Genomic DNA, 21,677 nt, shown 5'->3' on the forward strand with positions numbered 1-21,677 from the left:
TATTCTTCCTTAAATAAATTCAGAACAAAAACAAATGTTGCCTTCTAAGTAGAAATAGACAAAAAACAATTGCCAAGCAAGCTATACTGCTAATTACTTTAAACTTCTTGGTTAAGCTTTAATTTCTTCAGTTAATGTATTATTATTCTTCAAGCTAATGAAGCACAGCATATTTTAAGACAAAATATACTATATATACTATATCTCGTGCCACAGAGGCAGAGGTAGTCTGGCTCATTATATCTACCACCAATTCGACAGGAATCCTGCTACCTCTGGAGGAAAGGAAGGAGAGAGAAAGGGTTTGAAGCTCCACCTCTTCAGCTTCCTCCTACCACCCTGACACACAGTAATCTTTGTATATGACTCATTTCACACTATCTTGGGAGAAAAGGGTCATTCTACCCTGGAAAGATTTTAAGTCTCTTAAAAAAGCAGGCAGAGCGATTTATATCTCAACCCTAGCACACGAGCTCAGATAATACCTGTCCGCAAGAAATACTGGACAAGTGTTTACCTAAAATGTACATTTTACCAAGGTGTGTATATGTGTGTGATCTTAAAACTACATCCTGACTCAATTTTTAATCCTCAAATTACAAAACTGAGTCAAAAGTTCTAGTTAAAGTCAGTGTTCAGGACACACCAGTTTCATTATCTTCTATGAATAATTTTCCACTAATTTCAAAGTAAATCAAAAGATCACGCATGCTTACTTTTCAGTCTTACTGGCAAATATGGTCAAATTCAAGACAACAATGGGCCAACTGCTTTCCCATCAAGCTCTCACAGGGACTTAAAATAACTGAGAGCACCATGAAGCTTCAATTCAGTCTGTTCCAGAACTCAGACCACATTCATTTACCTACTAATAATTTCCACATACTAATTAGCAAGAGGGACTAGACAGAGGTAAACTTCACATTTTATGTGTTGTGAATTCCCCATTAATTTAAATAATGAAATCATTTCCGTTCGTAAAGTTTTATATTACTTCTTTTTTTTTTTTTTTTTTTTTTGTGGTGCACGGGCCTCTCACTGTTGTGGCCTCTCCCGTTGCGGAGCACAGGCTCCGGACGCGCAGGCTCAGCGGCCATGGCTCACAGGTCCAGCCGCTCTGCGGCATCTTCCCGGACTGGGGCACAAACCCGTGTCCCCTGCATTGGCAGGTGGACTGTCAACCACTGTGCCACCAGGGAAGCCCCTATATTACTTCTTAATGAAAGTGCATGCCACCAAATAAGCAGACTGCGAAATAAAAATGATAAATCACTGTGGTGTAACACCAATCACACATCAGTAACACAAGAAGCCCTGCAAGTGAAATGATAGATCTCAGTATACCAGGACACCTGATCAGTTACACAGGCTCCATTTCACATGGCTACCGTCAGAATCTTAAAAAGTGGTAGCTGCTATTGCTGAAAACAAGCTGAGTGGCTTATGGACCCCTTCATTCTGCCTACATTGGGAGTATCGCAAATGTTGCTCTATCTATAATCCTACCCAGTTCACAGTTACAACTGCAGAGCTTCTTTGGAGACAAGTAGGTAAGATGGGATTTTAATTGACTCTCTTTCCCCCACAGAGGTCAAATACAGCCACAGAAATCATCAATCTCCAGAAAAGCTGAATAGAATAGAATCCAGCACAACAATTCCACCAGAATCTTTCCTTAGCATTAATTATTGTACCTCAACTCACTGTTGACTACTGATACATTTATTGTTTTAAATAATTAGATCACCTTGCCTAGCCATGGGTTATTTCACTATTCATTACCACTTCTATATTTTAGCTGCTAATGAAAAAAGGGGAAATGAACCAAATGATTCAACTGCTCTATGAAAAGATTTAGAAGAAGGCAAAATTACAAATCTAATCCAAGGATTTCATTTCATTATTTAGACTTTACTTTTCAATGGTGTGATTATTCCCAATTGGCATAGACTGAGATAGAAAATAAAGTATATTTTATAGACTATGTTGTTTGTGAATGACAATTTCTTTCAAGAATCAATTATTTCAGATTTCTAACCAAACACTGAGTCTCTAATCTCTTGAGACTAACAACGTTTTCTGCCTCTTTAATTAGAATTAAGAGAATATACAATTTAGGAAAAGAAAACACTTAACTTCTATAAATATTATCAAAACAAATTTACATACCTATCTCCTTCCAATTTTGGTATATCTGAGCAACTAGACGAGTCTTCCAGCCATGCCAAAGTTGGTCTCCTAGATTCAACTGCTGAGCTTGGTTCTCCTGAGAGAATAAGCTGTTGTACAATTGCTGGATCATATGCATTAATTTCAAATTTTAAGTGCACCTAAACAAATAAATGAAAAGTCTAAATTTACAACGGATTTTTTCTCAATCACTAATATGTTTCTTCAAAATTAAAACATACCTTCATAAGTTTGGAAACATCCCATATACAGATCTTTCCTCGTTTCGTTGCAGCAGCTAAAAAGTGAGGGCAGCTCCCGGACCCAAAGCAAGATATTCTGTCAGTTCCATCCGTGCAAGGGAACTGCGCGGGACTTGTTGCAAGAGTGACTGACAATGGCACATTCTGTGTGTGCTCACCTTTCACAAACGGGCAGTTTGGGGAATGTCTCTCGTGTTCAGACCTTTACACAAATTAAGGAAGGGAAAGTTTACTGAACAACTAAGCCGTTAAGTCTGTACACTAAAAGAGAACTCCAGGATATTTTTTCTTTAAAAAAAAACAATTAATTGAACTTAAAGTATTCTTTAATTAAAGACTTAAATAGCAAATTGTTTCATTTTACTGAGATCACTCTAACATGTTAAACTACTCACTTTAACAGCAATTGTTCACTTTAACTGATTACAAACAAAGCCAGTCTCAGATGAAACAGATAAATGATACAGTAAAATTTATATCATATTAATATACTGATAAAACTGTTTAATCTCCTTATATTTCTTCACACTAGTTTCCCACAGCTTTAAATAAATAATTACTTTGTTTCAGTTTAAAATTTTCTATGTATTCTACAGCATGGTGACAAAAGATAACATTACCATATTGTATATTTGAAATTTGTGAAGAGGATGTATCTTGAATTAAACATTCTTAACACACAAACACAAACTGGTAACTATTAGAGGTGATGGATATGTTAATTAACTTGATTATGGTGATCTTTTCACAATATGTATATATACTAAAACACCAGATTGTACACCTTAAATGTATGTAATTTTTACATGTCAAAGTTATCTCAATAAAGTTGTTTTTAAAATAAATAAATAATCCATACGTAGATACAGACCCACCTATCTATATAAGTGGCCACAGCTGTAAAGAGCATACAATAAAACTCTATAAATGCCATTCATACTGCAAAAAACTTTTTTAGTAAAGACCTGAAGGCAGAAAGATCTCTAGAGTATGGATAAAATAACATATATCAAAAACACAGATATACCCTTCACATTCACTATCAGACTCCATCAGACAAATAACTTTAAAGAAACTTGGATAATGTCTATAGATTGTACATTATTTCCTTCACATAAATACTTACTGAGCAAAATGAAATGGTAAATTAGTTTACTAGAAAACCCTAACATGTGTAATAAGAATAAAATACTAGGACCTCAGATCAAGATTGGTATACTGACTTAAAGAATTTTCTCAAATATTTAAAGCAGGATCAACTTAACACTTAAAAATTATCTGCCCAACTTTGTGACTACTTCATTTCTTTTTGGTTATTCTTTTTTTTTATTTTTTTAAACTTTCACTAGCTGTAATTACAAGGCATTATTTGAAATGTAAGAATGCTGCCATCCAAAAAAAGAGGCTTTTTTTAAAACCCATTTTTATACTTCCACGTCAAAGAAAGGAAAGCTATACTCTATAAAATATTCCATGGGGTATACATATTTCTTTTTACACTGCACCTACAACTTACCTATAACCATATATAAATCCTGGACACTTTACAATACACAAGGTGTCTTACGTTAATGCTTTTACATGGCATCTGCAGGCACATGATATCTGAACTGGATTCCTTCACAGCCAAACCTTAGGGTATTTTTCCTCTTTCCATCTTTCTCTCTTAACCTGAGTTTTAACTTTTTAATTAAAATTTTATTTACACAACATATGACTATCTGAAATACAGCAAAAGACCCACTTCGGTTATAATAGCCAACCCCAGTAATCTCCTATCCCACCTCCAGGTAACCACTATTACGAATTTAATATACTTCTAAAATATTTTTATAAGTTTATACACATACATGTACATTCAGAAAATATGGGGTTTTTCATTTTAAATAAACAATATTATTATATGAATCATTCTACAACAGCTTTTTTTTTTTTTTGCTCTTTTTATAAATTTATTTATTTATTTATTTATTTATTTAATTTTTGGCTGCGTTGGGTTTTTGCTGCTGTGCGTGGGCTTTCTCCAGTTGTGGCGAGCCGGGGCTGCTCTTTGTTAAGGTGCATAGCTTCTCACTGCGGTGGCTTCTCCTGTTGCGGAGCACGGGCTCCAGGTGCGCGGGCTTCAGTAGTTGTGGCACATGGACTCAGTAGTTGTGGCGCCCGGGCTTAGCTGCTCTGCGGCATGTGGGATCTTCCCGGACCAGGGCTCGAACCTGTGTCCCCTGCACTGGCAGGCGGATTCTTAACCACTTCGCCACCAGGGAAGTCCCTACAACAGCTTTCTTGATACAATAACATATCTAAAAGGTACTCGTGATTAATAGAGAGCTAACTGTTCATTCCTTTAACTGTTGGATCATAGTCAATTACATGAATATATTTTACTTAGGTAGTCCCCTCCTGAGAGGCATGTAAGATTTTCCAGTTTTTCACTACCATGACCATTTTGCGCTTCCTTGCATATAAGAGCAATTAATTCTCTAGTGTAAATTAGAAGTGGAACTGCTAGATAATAAGGGGCCCATTTTATTTTATTTTTTTAAAGTTCAATCTCCCTCCAAAGTGGCTCTATCAACTCCCACCATCAAAATATGAGTCCCATCTTCCCCTAAAAATGAAAAATCTTCATTCTATTCCTCCTTTCAGATTCAGAAGGTACACAGGCTCAGCTCCCTAGCCCCCATCAATCCCATTCCCTCTATCCATTTGGAGCACTGGCCCTAGGCCCTCAGAGACTCTACCAACTGCTTAAGAGTTTGAGGAATCCTGAATCCCGGGGCAAAGAAAAGGTAGAACCCTTGATTTCCTGACCATATCAAGAAAAGATGGGTTTTAAACAGCCCAAGTTGGAAATCTGAATCAACTTTCCCACAGAAAAATATTTATGAATAAAGATACATTCTATAATGTTATGGTATAATTTTTCAGGTGTGGGTTAAATAACTTTCTGAGGATCAGCCTAAGAAACTAAAATATACGTGTTAAAATGGTTGCTATATATATAAAGATGGTTTCATGGGGAAAAGACTAAATTCCAAACAGAACCTTAACCTAAATTGGAAATTGCTCATACTCAACTCTCAGTCAGCAGACGCAATTTCAATTTTTCGTATTTTCAGTATTTCCCACTGCAACCTGGAATCCACATGCACACTCTAATAGGCTTTAGCAAGTTCACATCAGCTGATTAACATTCAGAGATCTCGAACTAATTATAGTACAAAATAAGTGGTATATCTTAAAACCAAATCCTGGCTCCATGACTTACTAGCCAAATGATCTTCACCAAATTTTATTTTTTTTATTTTAAAATGGTATAATAATTCTTATCTCATAGAGTGACTATGGATTAAACTGGAGAATATTCTCAATTCCCTCCTATAAAATGGAGATGATAATAATACCTAACTCATAAAGCTAATGTGAGAATTAAATGAGTTAAAAATATTTAAAATGTGTAGGATGGTACCTGGTAAACCATATTATATAAATATTTGCTATTATTACCATTTTATTTATTTATTTATTTATTTTTGGCTGCGTTGGGTCTTCGTTGCTGCGTGCGGGCTTTCTCTAGTTGCGGCGAGCGGGGGCTACTCTTCATTGCACTGCGCAGGCTTCTCACTGTGGTGGCTTCTCTTGTTGCAGAGCACAGGCTCTAGGCATGGAGGCTTCAGTAGTTGTGGCATGTGGGCTCAGCAGTTGTGGCTCATGGGCTCTAGAGCACAGGCTCAGTAGTTGTGGAGCACGGGCTTCGTTGCTCCACAGCATGTGGGATCTTCCCGGACCAGGACTTGAATCCACGTCCCCTGCACTGGCAGGCAGATTCTTAACCACTGTACCACCAGGGAAGTCCCACTATTTCTATTAATAGGGACTCTGAGTAGTTATTTCTAAAAATGAGGTTCCAATACATGATCTCTATTGTTTAACCAAGTTCTAAACTTTCATGCACTAGAATTCAAAACCACCACAGACTCCCTAGAATTACTTCAAAATTAGAAATGCAAATCATAAAGGCCCTCCTCCGTGGATTCTCTATTGATGACCTGCTCTCAAAAGAACAAGGCTAAACTGCTGAATTTAATCATGCTTTTTAAACTTATTTTACCATAGCCTTCTAGTTTTCAGTCAGAGTCTAGTTCCATTCTTTGGCACTTCTCCCATGTACACATCTTGGAAAGTTACACATTAGAGATCCTGTATGCCAAGTGATATGACAGAGCATAGACAGCATTACCTCATTCTCTTAGGACAGAGGCAAAAATATAGATGACAAAAGGCAAGAATATTAATATACAGATATCAGAAAAATAAAATTTAGAAGCACATTTATAGAACTTAGCCTATTACATTCAGAAATATCAAGACTCACCAAGGTTCATCAGTAGGTTCCCAACAGACGAGACATACACTACAAGTAAAACACATGGCTCTATCATCTCCAGATGAGGCAGGCTGCAAATTTATAAAGAAGACGGAAAAGGTTTATCAATATTAAAATTGCTTAATAAAAACTCTTCTAAGTAAGTTCATAATTTTAGGTAAAATTCCATATTGAGGAAAAGAAAATTAGCCTATACTATTAGGCCTCAACAATATACTTTTAATCCCCAAACGTTTATAAATTTGCTGCCTTATTTGAAAAATTATGTTTCATCAGCAAATGACCACTAAATCAAATATGGAGACACACACATCCTCAATCTCTGATCTAGCATCTTCTAATTGTATTACTAAAGTATTTTAAATATAGTTAAGTATATGAAAGGAAATTGTCTAACAGGTTTATTATTAAAAACTGAATTCTATGCTACTACATAGGAAAGGGCAAGTAAAAAGGAAAAGCAAACTAGGGAACGTAATTAAGGTAACATTCTTTAAGTAAAACACATATGACAAAATGACATTTATACATATATAAAATCTAAATCTTAACTGAAATATACCTCTAAAAACTAATATTAATATTTTTGAATACTTACTCTACTTAGCACTTAGTATGTCTACAGGTGTAAATATATTTTTTAGAAGACTGAGAATAATCAGCACCTAATACAGGTAGAAGATTCTAGAAAACCTATGATTTGATCCTTGCAAAAATGGAATACAGGGACTTCCCTGGTGGTCCAGTGGTTAAGACTCCGTGCTTCCAATGCAGGGGGCATGGGTTCAATCCCTGGTAAGGGAACTAAGATCCCACAAGCCGCATGGTGCGGCCAAAAGGAAAAAAAAAAAAAAAAGGAATACAATGAACAAGAGCTCAACAGAAAAAGTATCAAGGTATCACCTAACAGACTGTTTTAGGAAATGACACCAAATAAGAAGAAGATAAATTATTGGGAAAAATAGTCCTCATTCAATCCTTAACTTAGGAAAACATATTCAGTGATTTTAATATTAGCCAGTCCCCAGATAAATCTATCTTTAACTGGAAATTTGACAAACTCTGAATAAAATCTTCAAATATATATAGTTTTCTGATTTAATCCTAGTTTAAGATACTTCAAGAACACTTCAGGATAACAAAGGAATAATCACTCTTAAGATTCTTTATGACAGTAACTTCAATGTATTCAAAGTTTAATTTAGTTCTAAAATTAAATACGCATGTTTTATGTAAATTGACATGTAATTATTAGATTTCTCAGCTTCTTTAGCAATGGCAAAACAGTGGTAGGCCAGTCTACATTATTCAGCTGAAGTTTCCTTTAACTGGTTTATTATGCCTATCTAAACTCATTTTTCTTAACTTCCTCTACTTTAGCTCCACAAAGCTTTCTATAATGTCCCATTCTCATGTCTTTTTGTCACACTCATCCTTACCTGTACACCCTCCTCTTTTCCTACATAAAACCATGACTATTTTCCCTGATTAATTCTTTCTCTTTCTAAATAATTTCTTGATCAATTCTTCAGTACATATGTATTCAAGTCACACTGTACTACCCACAATGCTGCTTCCATAGTTATCTTATAGGTAATTTTTAATCCCAATAAAATTAAAATTTCAAGAGTAACTGCAATGTATTGCTGTTATTGCATTACCCTAACATGTACTACTCTGTTATAAATACATAAGTCAAAACTGAAAATAAACACACACCCAGAGAGAACACTTCTCAAGACACAAATCTGGAGAATACTGCCCGCTTGTTGATTAACTGTATACATAAACATATTGTATATATCATACTTATATATAATCTGAAAGAAAATAGTTATAAAGCATTCTCAGTTATTGGTTACTTTTTTTTTTTAATGTTTTCCCCTTTCATACACAGTATGTGACATAGGAAACAGCCAGTCAGTATTAAGATCAAAGGTATAAGAACAAAACTCACATTACATACATACACACAAGCACAGAGCCTGGGTGCATAAAATAGTATAATGACTGAAAAAGTATTAAAATGTTGACAATTTTACTAAAGGCTACAAAGTCATATTGCGAAGAAATTTCTGACAGCCTTATTTACCTGATGATAAAATCCAGCTTGAGCCATGGGATCTGGCTGTGCCCATCTATAGCCTACATGAGGCCATGAGGTAAATGTCTCCCGTCTGTTAGCTTCACTATACATCAATGATCTAAAAGTAAACAAACTTTATGTAACCAAAGTTAGGCATCAAATTACAGTGACACTACTATCTACCACTGAAGAAAAAAGTTTACTGGATTATCAACACAAACTGGGAATGTCTAATTACCAATTCAAATTTGTATTTTAAATTAAAAATGATCAGTTTTAGGAACTTCCCTTGAACAGAGTAGGGAAAAAAGAAACATGATAAGATAGCTACAACTGATAAACAATTCCCGGGGAGATTAAATTAACCAATGTTGCATAATTAGCAATCAGAGAGCAGAAAATCTGAAAATGTAGAGGCAGAGAACCCTACATTTTCATCATGTGACAAGTTTTGCAAAAATGGATAAAACTACAACCAAAGGAATGGTAGTTTTATCTCAACCATATTGAGAAAGTATATTCTAGTTTAATTTCTTTTTTTTTTAAGTAGAAAGCAATTTATATGTTCTTTCTCCAGAGAAATCCTTTTCCAGGAAACTTGTACTCTCCAGGGAATTGTCAAAAAAAAAGAAATCTTCACATATGTTTTCATTAAAATACATTAGCTCACTAAGAGTGAACCTGTAACAATACTAGAGTATCTTTTTAAGGGAGACTACCAAAATTAGAAAAAGTCCAAACAGCTTCAAATAAGAAAGGACTGATAAGCAGAGCTTCCTCTTCCTAACACAGAAGGGCAACTGATTTTTAAAAAGAGAGAGAAAGTGGTAAAGGTCATCACAAAGAGACCAGAAAAATACTTTTCTTTAAATTCTTCCCTTAAATTAGTACATGGTTTCCTATAATATTGCTAGAGAGCTTTAGGTTTAACTCATAGTTGTGTTCTGATTTGAAAAAAAGAAAAACAGGCACTTTGCTGGTGGTGCAGTGGTTAAGAATCTACCTGCCAATGCAGGGGACACAGGTCCAATCCCTGGTCCGGGAAGATCCCACATATCGTGGAGAAACTAAGCCCATGCGCCACAACTATTGGGCCTGCACTCTAGAGCCCACGAGCCACAACTACTGAGCCTGTGCACCCCAACTACTGAAGCCCATGCACCCTAGAGCCCGTGCACAGCAACTACTGAGCCCATGCGCTGCAACTACTGAAGCCCGCGCACTCTAGGGCCTGTGTGCCACAACTACTGAGCCCGTGTGCTACAACTACTGAAGCCCACACACCTAGAGCCTGTGCACTGCAAAAAGAGAAGCCACCACAATGAGAAGCCCATGCAACGAAGAGTAGTCCCCGCTCACTGCAACTAGAGAAAGCCCTCACGCAGCAACAAAGATCCAACACAGCCAAAAGTAAATAAAATTTAAAAAAAATAAAAATTAAAAAAAAAATTGTTGAGTTAGAAAAGTTTTATCATCTACAGGGTATAGATGTCTTCAAAGATCTGTGTCAGTCTCAAAACAGAAACCTGTCCATTTAGTTATATTACCAAACAAAACAGCAATAGCATCCAGTAGACCCTTACTCAAACCTCCAACAGAGTTCATCAAGGTTTTCATAAGATTCATATTTAATGAAATAAACACCACAGGCTATATCAAAATTAATACTTTGAGACATTTTAACACCTCCAGAAACACTGAAAATCCCATCTAATGAATGCATTTTCTAAAATAAACCATTTATGACAGCTTGCACTGAGTTCTTCAGATACTCTCCTACTGACTGCAAAGAAAATAGCTCTGAAATTATAATCTCAAGATAGGCATGGCTCTCAGATAGGAAACATTTATTCTAAATACATACTTTTCCTTTTTCTCCCCCTCTCCGGACATATTCCAAAGAACATTTTAATGATAGCCACAGCACATATCATCTGACAGTTATTAAAAATGAAAGTCTCCACATTTTGCCCAAAAGTTAGAGATAGCAATATTACTATGGAATACAAAAATTCTTCCCAAATGTTAACAACCAAGAGAAGTTATTTACATAATAATAAAATCACTTAACAAAAAAAGGGCAATTGATTAAGCAGTTTCAGTTTACAAAAGGATAAACTAATAAATATCGCAAACTAATATAAGAGCTATACGGGAATTCCCTGGCTGCCCGGTGGTTGAGACTCCGTGCTTTTGCTGCCAGAGGCCCGGATTCAATCCCTGGTCAGAGAACTGGGATCCCACAAGCCGCACAGTGCAGCTGGCGGGAGGGCGGGGGAGGGGGGAGCAATACTTAAGATAACAGAAGTTAAAGGTTAACTCATTCAGTAATTTTTTTGCTACATCAGCATGTACTCTTTATAAATGTACTTCAGAAAACAGCATAGGCAGTTACAATTCACATTCAATGAAGAAGTGAAAATGTAAAATGCTACATGGAAAAGGAAATGTGAACATAACTGCTAAATTTAATATTTCAGTAAAGCATTTCTAAACTTCAGTACTGATAAATTTTATTTCAAAAACAAATCATTTAAGTTTTTCAATGAATGCATTACTGACTTTTTAGTTAGTTTTATACAAAGCAGAACTCCAATAAATCTCTAGTGAAGAAAATAATGATTGAGGTATGGTTTTTTATAATACTGTTTAAATCCAGGGCAGGCAGCATAAAAATCTTAATTCAAAATTGCCCTAGAAAAACAAAAACAGGGCTTCCCTGGTGGCACAGTGGTTGAGAGTCCGCCTGCCGATGCAGGAGACACGGGTTCGTGCCCCGGTCCGGGAAGATCCCACATGCCGCGAAGTGAGAGGCCCGCGTACCGCAAGAAAAAAAAGAAAGAAAGAAAAAAACAAACAAACAAAAAAACCACAAAATTGCTCTAACTGCTTTTTTTTTTTTCTTGCGGTATGCGGGCCTCTCACTGTTGGCGCCTCTCCCGTTGCGGAGCACAGGCTCTGGACGCGCAGGCTCAGCGGCCATGGCTCACGGGCCTAGCCACTTCGCGGCATGTGGGATCTTCCCGGACCGGGGCACGAACCCGTGTCCCCTGCATCGGCAGGCGGACTCTCAACCACTGTGCCACCAGGGAAGCCCATCCCTAACTGCTTTTTTAACTGTTCATTTTTTAAGTAGGAAATAATATATGGCTCTTTTATTCAGATTCTGGCAGAGTCTTTTAACTTACCAAAATTTATGCCAAAGGTCACAAAATTTCATCAAGGCAAAATAATTCATATATATTTAATAATTATAATATTTTTAAGTTGACTCAAATATTTACTAAGCAAGTACAAAGATGGAATTTTAAAAATATAGTTTCATAATCCCTTTAAATACTTTCCAGGCACCAAAAGAAATTGTTTAACAAGTCAAGGAGTAGTTTACTTCACTTCAGTATTTTAAGAGAAATAAAAATCTGAGTGGTTTTCAAAAATATTTTGAAATTTTTTAAATCATAATCAAATTTTACAGTTATTCTTTGTTAATCAAAAAACTTATCAATTCAATCTCACTGTCACATCTTTTTATAAGCAAGGTCATACCTGTCCACAGAACGACCTGGCCCCACCCCAAGTTCTGGACGTGCACTAGGTAAGAGGTAAGACAATCTGTCCATCACTGAGGACGCCACAGGTAAGGCAGCAATATTTTGATTTATTTTCTTAAGTTCATTCACAATGGCACTGGCAATGGACTTCAACACATGATGAGGAAGATGAAATGTAACTGTGGCCCACTGAAAGAAAACAGGAGTGTAAGCAAACGAAAACATACTCAATAGTTTTCACCAAAACCATGACTTATACATTATAAGATAAAGAACTATTTACAGTCTCAAGTGAGTTTACTCCATTAATTTATCATTTAAAGTAAGAACCTGCAATTACATAAAAAATGAAACTAACCATCCTGAAAAAGAAAGTTTAGAACCAAATGGTAGCACATCTTCTTACATATCTCATCCACAATTAAGGAGAACTAAAATCATCTGTAGTGAGAAGCTGCTGCATAGCACAAGGAGATCAGCTCAATGTTTTCTGATGACCTAGAGGTATGGGATAGGGAGGGTGGGAGGGAACTCAAGAGGGAGGGGATATGGGGATATGTGTATACATACAGCTGATTCACTTTGTTGTACAGCAGAAACTAACACAACATTGCAAAGCAATTATACTCCAATAAAGATGTAAAAATAAATTAAAATTTTAAATAAATAAAATCATCTGTCATTTTTCACATTCCTCCAGCACATATACAATGTTAAGCATAAACTAGGCACTTAAATATCTCCACTCATAAATATATAGCTGTACAATTCATCGCTACTGGGTTATACGAAGATTTACTTCAGATGTTGTATTTTTTGTTGTCACCATAATTCAGCAAAGTATCTAAAGCATAGACCTTATTGTCACACAGACTTGGATTCTAAGCCCAGCTTCTCCATCAACCATGAGACCCTAGTCAAATTAACTTCAATTTCCTGCTTCTGTGAAATGGGAAAAAACAAATACCTATTCACATAATGTTTTTACAAGAATTCAAGTGAGGATTGGTACAGTGTCTAACAGAGTAAGCCTTCAATAAATGTTAACTACAATTATTTAATATTAAAATAATTACTTAAGAAGTTAGACTGAAAAAAATGCTAAGTATTAATCTCCAAGAGAAATAAGTCTATAAAGTAATTTCATCTTTATATCCTGTTCCTGCTTGCCTATGAATGGTTTCCATTCTGTCTAATACACTCTAGGCAGCCTACTAAATTACTACTTATCTATATTACTGGAAAAACTTGTGGCCAGAAACATGACTTCCATTACCTAAGAAACAGAGAGAGAGAAGCTCTTACTTTGTTTCTAGACCTAATCTGCTCACAGACCCAGAGCCTCTTGGTTGAAAGGGAGGCCAAATCCCCTTGAGAAAGGATCCTACAACAATGCCCCAACTCTACACTGTAAATCATACTCCAAGCCTTCCCCAAAGGCACCTGTTGGCATTCACTGTAGTCACTGTGAACTAGGGAATAGAAAATATTGTGATCTTTCAGGCATCACAAGATAGTAACACTGAACTGACCTAAAACATCACTGTGGTCCACTAGTGAAAGTGGGGACATGATGGTGAAGTGATTGATGGAATTTTGGCCCAAAGCTGTCTCAATGAGCTCTGTGGATCCCCAGACCTATCTTGTAGCTATTTCTCTACTTCCCAAATGTACAACTGGAAGAGAAATAGAATAGGCAACTAGAAAAATTCCTACACTGTTTCTCTGATCCTCTTGGAGTACTACTAAAGTAAGAAAGGCCAGGTAGAAGCCCCTAGAACTTTCATTTTTTTCTACAAAGCTACTAAACAAAAGCAATGCCACATCCTAAGGAAATTTCTGAGATTAATGTCACTATACTAGACCTGAAAGATACAGGGGTAATCAAATTATCTCATCTCCATTTAACTGACCTATTTGGCCCATGCAAACGTAAATGGGTCTTGAAGAATGACTGTGGACTGTAAAATCAGGTGATGACTTCAACTGTAGCTACTGTTCCAGATGAGATATTTTTACTGAAGCAAATCAACAAATCCCTTGATATTTTGTAGGCAGCTACAATTCTGTCAAATACTTTTTTGTCTATACTAATTTTTAGGGCCATCCAAAAGTAGACTGCTTCTATCTGGCAGAAACAATAAACCTGCACAGTCTTACCCTAGGACTCATGCTCTTTACCATCGTCTAGTCTGTAGACATCCTGATCAGCCTAACATCCTGCAGATCACCACCTTGGTCTACTACATTAGTAACATCACACTAACTGGTCCAGATGAGGGAGAAGTGGCAAGGAACTTAAATGCCTTAGTAAGACACATGCAAGCCAGAGAGAATCAATAATCCCCAGAAAAACTCAGGGTCCTAAAATCTCTTTGAAGTTTCTAAAGGTCCAGTAGTCTGGGCATGTCAGGATATTTCCTCCAAGGTGAAAGATAAGTTACTGTAACTTGTAAAGGCAAACAATGAAAAGAGGCACAATGCTCGGTGGGCCTAAGTGGATTTTGGACCCCAGCGTTCAGCATATTTGAGTATGCTGCTCTAACTCAATTATCAAATAATACATAAGGCACAAGAAGCTCTGTAGCATGTCCAGGCTGAATTGCAAGATGCTCTACCACTTGTAACTTGTGAGCATATTCAATGACACTAGAAGTGTCTGCTGCAAGTAAAGATCCTATCAGGAGTCTCTGGGACAATCACGTAGCAGAACGCTAGGGCAAAGCCATGCCCGCTCCTGTAAATAACTCTTCTCCTTTTGAAAAACAGCTCCTGGCTTCTTAGTAGTCCCTGACAGAAATACCTACCCATGAGACAAATGTCTATGCAATCAGAGTTGTTCACCACAAACTAGGTGCTATCTGACACACCAAACCATAACACTGGGTATGAGGGCTAGCCTTCATTAAGTGGTTTATAAGAAATCAGTCTTGAGAAATCCAAAAGGCAATTCAATTTTGGACCAGTTGAATAATCGAGTAGCTCACATTTCCACAATATCTACTCTTTATGACTCCTTTCTCATTCCACATTGATGGCTTCAGAGGGAACTCCTTATGATGAGATAATTGAGGAAGAAAACCTTTAGCTGTGACATACAGATGGTTCTGCACATTATGTTGGTACCATCCCTAAGTGGATGGCTGCAGCATCACAGTCCCAATCAGGACAGTGGTGAAGGTGAAATCTTCTCAGTGGTCAGAACTTCAACCAGTTCATTTGGCTGTTCTCTTTGTCTGGACTGAGAGTTGGCCAGAAGTAAAGGTCCTCAATGATTAATGAACAGTAGGTAATGTTTTGGCTAAATGTTCAGGAATTCCGAAGGATCAGGATTGGAAGACTGTTAACAAGGAAGTCAACGGTTAAAGTCTTTGGAAGGACCTCTCAAAATAAACAGAGTGTGAAAATATTTGTGAAATACGTGAATGCTCATCAAAAGGCATCCACTCTAGAGGAAATGGGCAAATTATACACACTATACGAATGTCACTCACCCTCTGGCCATAGCCACTCCAGTGCTTGCTCAATGGACCTGTATGCAAAATGCCATGGCAACAGAGACAGAGGGTATGTACAGACCCAACATTAACTTCCTCTCACCAGGACTGAGCAGGCTAACGGCAGGTTAACCTGCCAATGGCAAATACCAAAGCTGAGGCACCAATAGGACACCATTTTCCAGAAGAAACAGCCAACTATCTGATTGCAGGTTGATTATATTGGATTCCTTCAGTCACAGACTGGGTAGCAATTTGTCTTCACTGTAATAGACACGTATTCTGGATGTGCATTTATATGTTCTGCCCACAATGTTCTGCCATAATATTATACCACTACTGGGGACTAACAGAATGGCTTAGGTACCAACAAAGTATTCCATACAACTTTGCTTTTTGCTTCTGACCAAGAAAGCACTTCAAAGGAAAAAAAAAAAGGCAGCAACGGGCTCTTGCCCATGAGATTGACTGGTCTTACCAGGGTATCATACAGAAGGAGCTGACCTGACAGAAAGGTGTGATGCCTTACCAAAGACTCATCTTCAGTACTAACTGAGAGAGACATCTGAAAGTCTGGAGTTCTACCTTACAGGATTATGTGTATGCTTTCAATCAGCAAAAAACACATGACACAGCTTCTCCTAGCAGGGTTGCTATTATACGTAATAATCCATTCACAGACTTTTTTTTTTTAAGCTTTAGGCTCTAGAGGTCTTGTGTCAAGGAAGGAATGTTCCACCAAGGGTACAATGGTTCCATTGAATTAGGTATTGATACTGCTACCCAGCAATTTTGGGTTCCTCTTGTCACTAAATCATCAGGCAAAGAAGGTGGTTATTCTACTGGTTGGTATGATGAAAACTGACAAACACAGGGAAATTGGATTGATGCTAAATAACAGGAGCAAGGGGAACTTAATTACAATCCAGGAGATTCTCTAGGGTGCCTCTAAGCTCTTCCACAGCTAATAGTAACAGTGAAAGGACAATTACAACTTAACACAGTACCACAGAAGATTTGGATCCTGCAAGAGTGAAGCCTTGAGTCACCTGACCATGTAAAGACACCTGACCAGTTGAGGTGCTGGCTGAGGACAAAGGGAATATGGAATAGGTAGGAGAAGAAAGAGGCTGTAAATATCAAATATATCCTCTTGATATTACAGACCATTATAGAACTGAGGGATACAGCAACTATATATATTTTCTTCCCTTATACATAAATGATAGATGGATATATATTTAGATAGATACAGACACAGAGAGATACATTATTTTACGTAAGAATTTTTGTTGTAGTTAATTTAGTCTTTAGGTAGCACGGTTCTGTTACCTAAACGCTTGAAACTATAAATTTTAGGAGTAGTTAGTATCACCTAGGGATGGATAAAATATCTGCTGGAACTTTGTGTCTGTTCTGGGGACGGGGAGAGAATATCTTCATTTGTAAAAAGGAACAGTACGTCTTGTTAAGTAAAAGCATAATATTTTTGTTGTATGAAAGTTCAAACACATATAGATGGTATGTATGGAGATGCAGAGTGGCCAAAGGAGTGGCATGTGCCAGTTATTAAACTACTGTCTCTCGGGTCCAAACCTACCCTTTTCTTTCTTCTCCATCATGTTTGGGCTGGGATTCTGTAAACTATTATTTCTTCTTTGCCAACCAGTTTCCTGGCTGTTAAGTTCTGACAAAAGGAACACAGGATGGAAACTGGAAAGCATGATAAGGGGAGAAAGACTTGCTCCCTGCTATTACTCGTCATTACCATCAATATTGTTTAAGCGAAGGACCTGGTGGCAGCAGTTGATTTTTCTGGTCTTTAGAGGTTTTTTGTTTTGTTTTCTTAGCATTCCCAGGACCAGTTTCACAGCGCTCCCTCAGAGACACTAACATTAGCCTAGTAGCATCTCTCTTCAGAAATCTGAGGCTCAGTTCATCAAGTTCCAATCTCCAAGCTCCTGAGGTACCTACTGGATAACATCTCCTCCTCAAAAGTCTGAGTCCCAGACCCATGGGGCCTATTCTCTAAGTTTTTAAGTATCTAGGTTCTAAAAATCCTAACCTCTTGTTCCTTCAGACTGAGGTGAGTGCTGATTCCCATAGTTACCATCTGTGTATTACCTCAGGGTTTCCTTTTCGCTTTTTCAGTTCTCATACACATATTACGTCAATTCCTTACAATAAATTCTCTCTGTTGAAATACACAGTATGATTTCTGTTTTACTAAATAAAAATGTCCCATCAATGGAATAAGGGTTCATAAAATCATGGTAAATCTATAAAAATAAACTTCAATGTAAATATTAGGAAGAATACAGATGATTTATGAGGACTGATACAAAAAGATACTCAAGATACATCCTTCAATGAAAAAAAGCATGGTATATGCTATAATTTGAATGTTTGTGTCCCCCCAAAATTCACCTGTTGAAATTCTAACCCCCAAAGGGGAGGGTTATTAGTAAGTAGGGCCTTTGGGAGGTACTTAAGTCATGAGGGTAGAGTCCTCTTTATAAAAGAGGTTCCAGAGAGATCCCTTCCCTTTTCCACCATGTAAGGACACAGTGAGAAGGTACCAGCTATGACCCAGGAAGAAGGACTTCACCACAAGAAATATCACTCAATCGGTGGTATTCCGTTATAGCAGCCCAAACAGACTAAGACAGTACGTCACAATATTTTAGTATAATTTCAACTGTACTCGAGAAAAAAAGATATTTATAGATGCAAAAGTTATTTTTAGGAAAATAGCTTTTACCTTCTACCTTTTATACCTTCAATATAAAAATTGTATATGTACTATATTTACAACTTAGGAAAGATGTTAAAAGAAAAACACAGAAAAATTAATGAAATATATCCAAGGATTTAATTCAAAGCACCACCTCCCACAGACATCCTTAGTCATCAGTGTGGGGAGGACAGAGAAAGGCAAAAGTATAGAGGTGTTCTTTCTATTACAACCCCAAACAAAGTAATTTTTTTTTTAACTTCTTACCTTAGCAACTTTGTGGTTTGCTGCAGTCTCATGAGATGTATTTTTCAAACCATCTTTGAGCTGTGTGATGAACAAATCATAACCCTCCGTACTAGAAATATCTACCTTTTCTAAACATGCAGATAAGAGCTGTTGTGCCTAAATAAAAGAGATGATCACAAAAAATTAACCACAACCAAAAATGTTAAATTCAGATTCTTATACAAATATTTTAATTCTGATAGGTACTATACTAAAGCTTCCTACTTTTACGTTTTTTAAACAAACTTAGTTAAATCAAATAATGACTTGAAGGGCTGTTACAAAATTAAATGAGATAAAGCAACGTATTCAGTGTAGTACCACATAGTAAAGTTTTAGTACATAGAAGCTTTTATAAGCCAAAGCAAGATAGAAAAAACTGGCTAAGCTGAAACCATGAACAAAAGTAAAAGAGATAAAAATGTAAAGACATAAATGTAAAGTGCTCCAATGAACTTTAAATACTCAAACTATGCAAAACCATAAGAGGGGTCACTCACTAAGTCAGCAGGTAATTAAAAAAAAGCCCTTTGCATTGTTACCCACATATTCAATATAAACTACGTTAACAGAAATATTTGGGCAATATATGGAAAAGAACACATCCACACTAATCCAACCAAACCCAGGACCCCATTCTTTAGGCAAGACAGTAACAAACTAGTGTGATGCAGGAAAGGATGCCTGGGATGGTGGAAGGACTACAAACAATATTACGTGAACAAGAGAGCTGTAATTATTTATGTAGAAAGAAAGAAAACCAGCTACAGATATTATGAGCTGGCAAGGTGGAGGAGGTGGCAGAAGCTGGCTAAAGATCTAGCATTTAGGTCAGAGTAGTAGGAAAAATATTGACTTGACGGTCCATTTCATATACATGTTCAACTATTTTATTGTAATTCTGTAGTTTCTTTTAAAACCCAACAGTTTGATACCATCCTTCATTGTAGGCTACGATGTATATCCTTTATTAAGATATCACATGGTCTAACTTCCTTAAAGTAGGAGAGGAAAAAATGTTCAGTACAAGTAGAACTAATTAATTCTCTGTCCAAAGATTTTAGACATGCCCCCAGATCCAGATATTCTGATGACAAAAAGATGGCTACTCTGTTTTCAGAACTCAAACCTTTAGCAACATGCTTTCAATATTAACATATACTAGATGACTGTGATATGACAGTAAATATGAAATCTAAGTAGATATACATTGGTACTTTTTTTTTACAAAAAGCCTTCCAAAGAGGGAATAAAACATTTAAACTGCACTTAAAATTCACACATTAACACTTTTCATGTCCTAAAAATGGGAAATATGCTATATTGATTTTTATGAATTAATCATATCAGTCTGCCAAATGCAAAACAATTAATAATCAACAACTTGGGATGAAGACAAATAATATCTCACTTTATTAGCGTGTACAGCATTATAATCTTTTATATTCTGAGATGATTTAAAATCTGATAAATCAGAAAAATGTACTTTCAAATTACATGATATGAACATCAACTCACACAAAAGGATTTAAGTTAGGGTAGACTTACAAATTAAGTAATGAATATGTAACACAGAAAAATACATATAGCTAAAATTTTAAACTGGAATTGTTAAGAAACATGATACATAGCAAAGATTACTGGTTGTCCATTACTATTTATTCCTTCTTTTTTTAATATTAAAGAAAAAAGAACCACCTCAGCTTAATGTGGCCATGTGACTGAATTCTAGCCAATGGAGTAAATATGAAAAGGGCATATATGAAAGAGTTTGTAAAAGAGAACAAGAAAAATGATGGAGGGGAAAAGAAGGAAGGAGAGGATGAGGGAAGTAGGTGAAAGGAAAAGGAGAGAAATAGGGTGGGTAATACTAGTGTGCTCCCCTGGCCTTCTGCCCACCTTTTCCTTAAGACAGAAGTAATGAGACTTGAAGCAGCTGTCTTGGACTCAGGAAATGGAAGCCAAGTGTTGAGGTAAACAAAGCTGTCCCTATAACTTAGCCCAGTACTGTTACTGGAAAGAAACTATCCTGTTTAAGCCACTGTATTTTGGGGCCTCTGTTACAGTGGTATAACCTGTACAGTTCATACTTCTTTGTTTTTATAGGGATACATATATAATATTCTCAAAGGACAACCTAATTTCATTTAACAGCTAGTAAGTTTGAAACTACATTAAGTAGAAAAGCATATTGATACTTATTTCAACTTACCTCTGTGACAGGTAATTCAAGCTGAACCACATCATCCTGCTTTGAAACTGGAGTTTGCAGAGCAGTGTCTAACAACAAGATTCCATTAAGGTCCTTTCTACACCCTACTGCATAATCATCCACAAAAATAACTTTATCCACAGCAGAAATATACTGACATTTCACCTGTCCACCTGGTTTAGCTGTTAAAAGAACAAAAATTCAACACTTAAGATTTTAAGGCCAATAGTTCATTTAAAATAAATGTTTACATGGCAACTAAATATAATAATCTTTGACTGAAAAAAAATGCTCTAAAGGACATTAGAACTGATAAATTGGAATATGTACTGTCGCTTAAAGTAACAATATGAAATTATCAGAACTTGAAAACTATATTGCTGTTATAAGAGAATATCATTATTCTTAGAAATACACATGGAAATAGTAAAGGGTAAAGGAACATGATATACGCAACCTATTCACAAGAGAGCAAAAGTAATATGTATGT

General features: G+C 36.4%; 1 protein-coding gene across 1 annotated transcript in view; it reads right to left on the reverse strand.

Moving 5' to 3' along the window:
• The window catches only part of BIRC6 (baculoviral IAP repeat containing 6), a 236,889-nt gene that overhangs the window by 187,586 nt on the left and 27,626 nt on the right, over positions 1-21,677 (reverse strand). The window contains 7 exon segments of the mRNA XM_070046835.1: positions 2,170-2,330; positions 2,412-2,634; positions 6,808-6,890; positions 8,912-9,023; positions 12,452-12,645; positions 18,955-19,092; positions 21,188-21,369. Coding sequence (XP_069902936.1) covers positions 2,170-2,330; positions 2,412-2,634; positions 6,808-6,890; positions 8,912-9,023; positions 12,452-12,645; positions 18,955-19,092; positions 21,188-21,369 — 1,093 coding nt within the window.

The sequence above is a fragment of the Globicephala melas genome, chromosome 12 (genome assembly GCF_963455315.2).
Source record: "Globicephala melas chromosome 12, mGloMel1.2, whole genome shotgun sequence".
NCBI lineage: Eukaryota > Metazoa > Chordata > Mammalia > Artiodactyla > Delphinidae > Globicephala > Globicephala melas.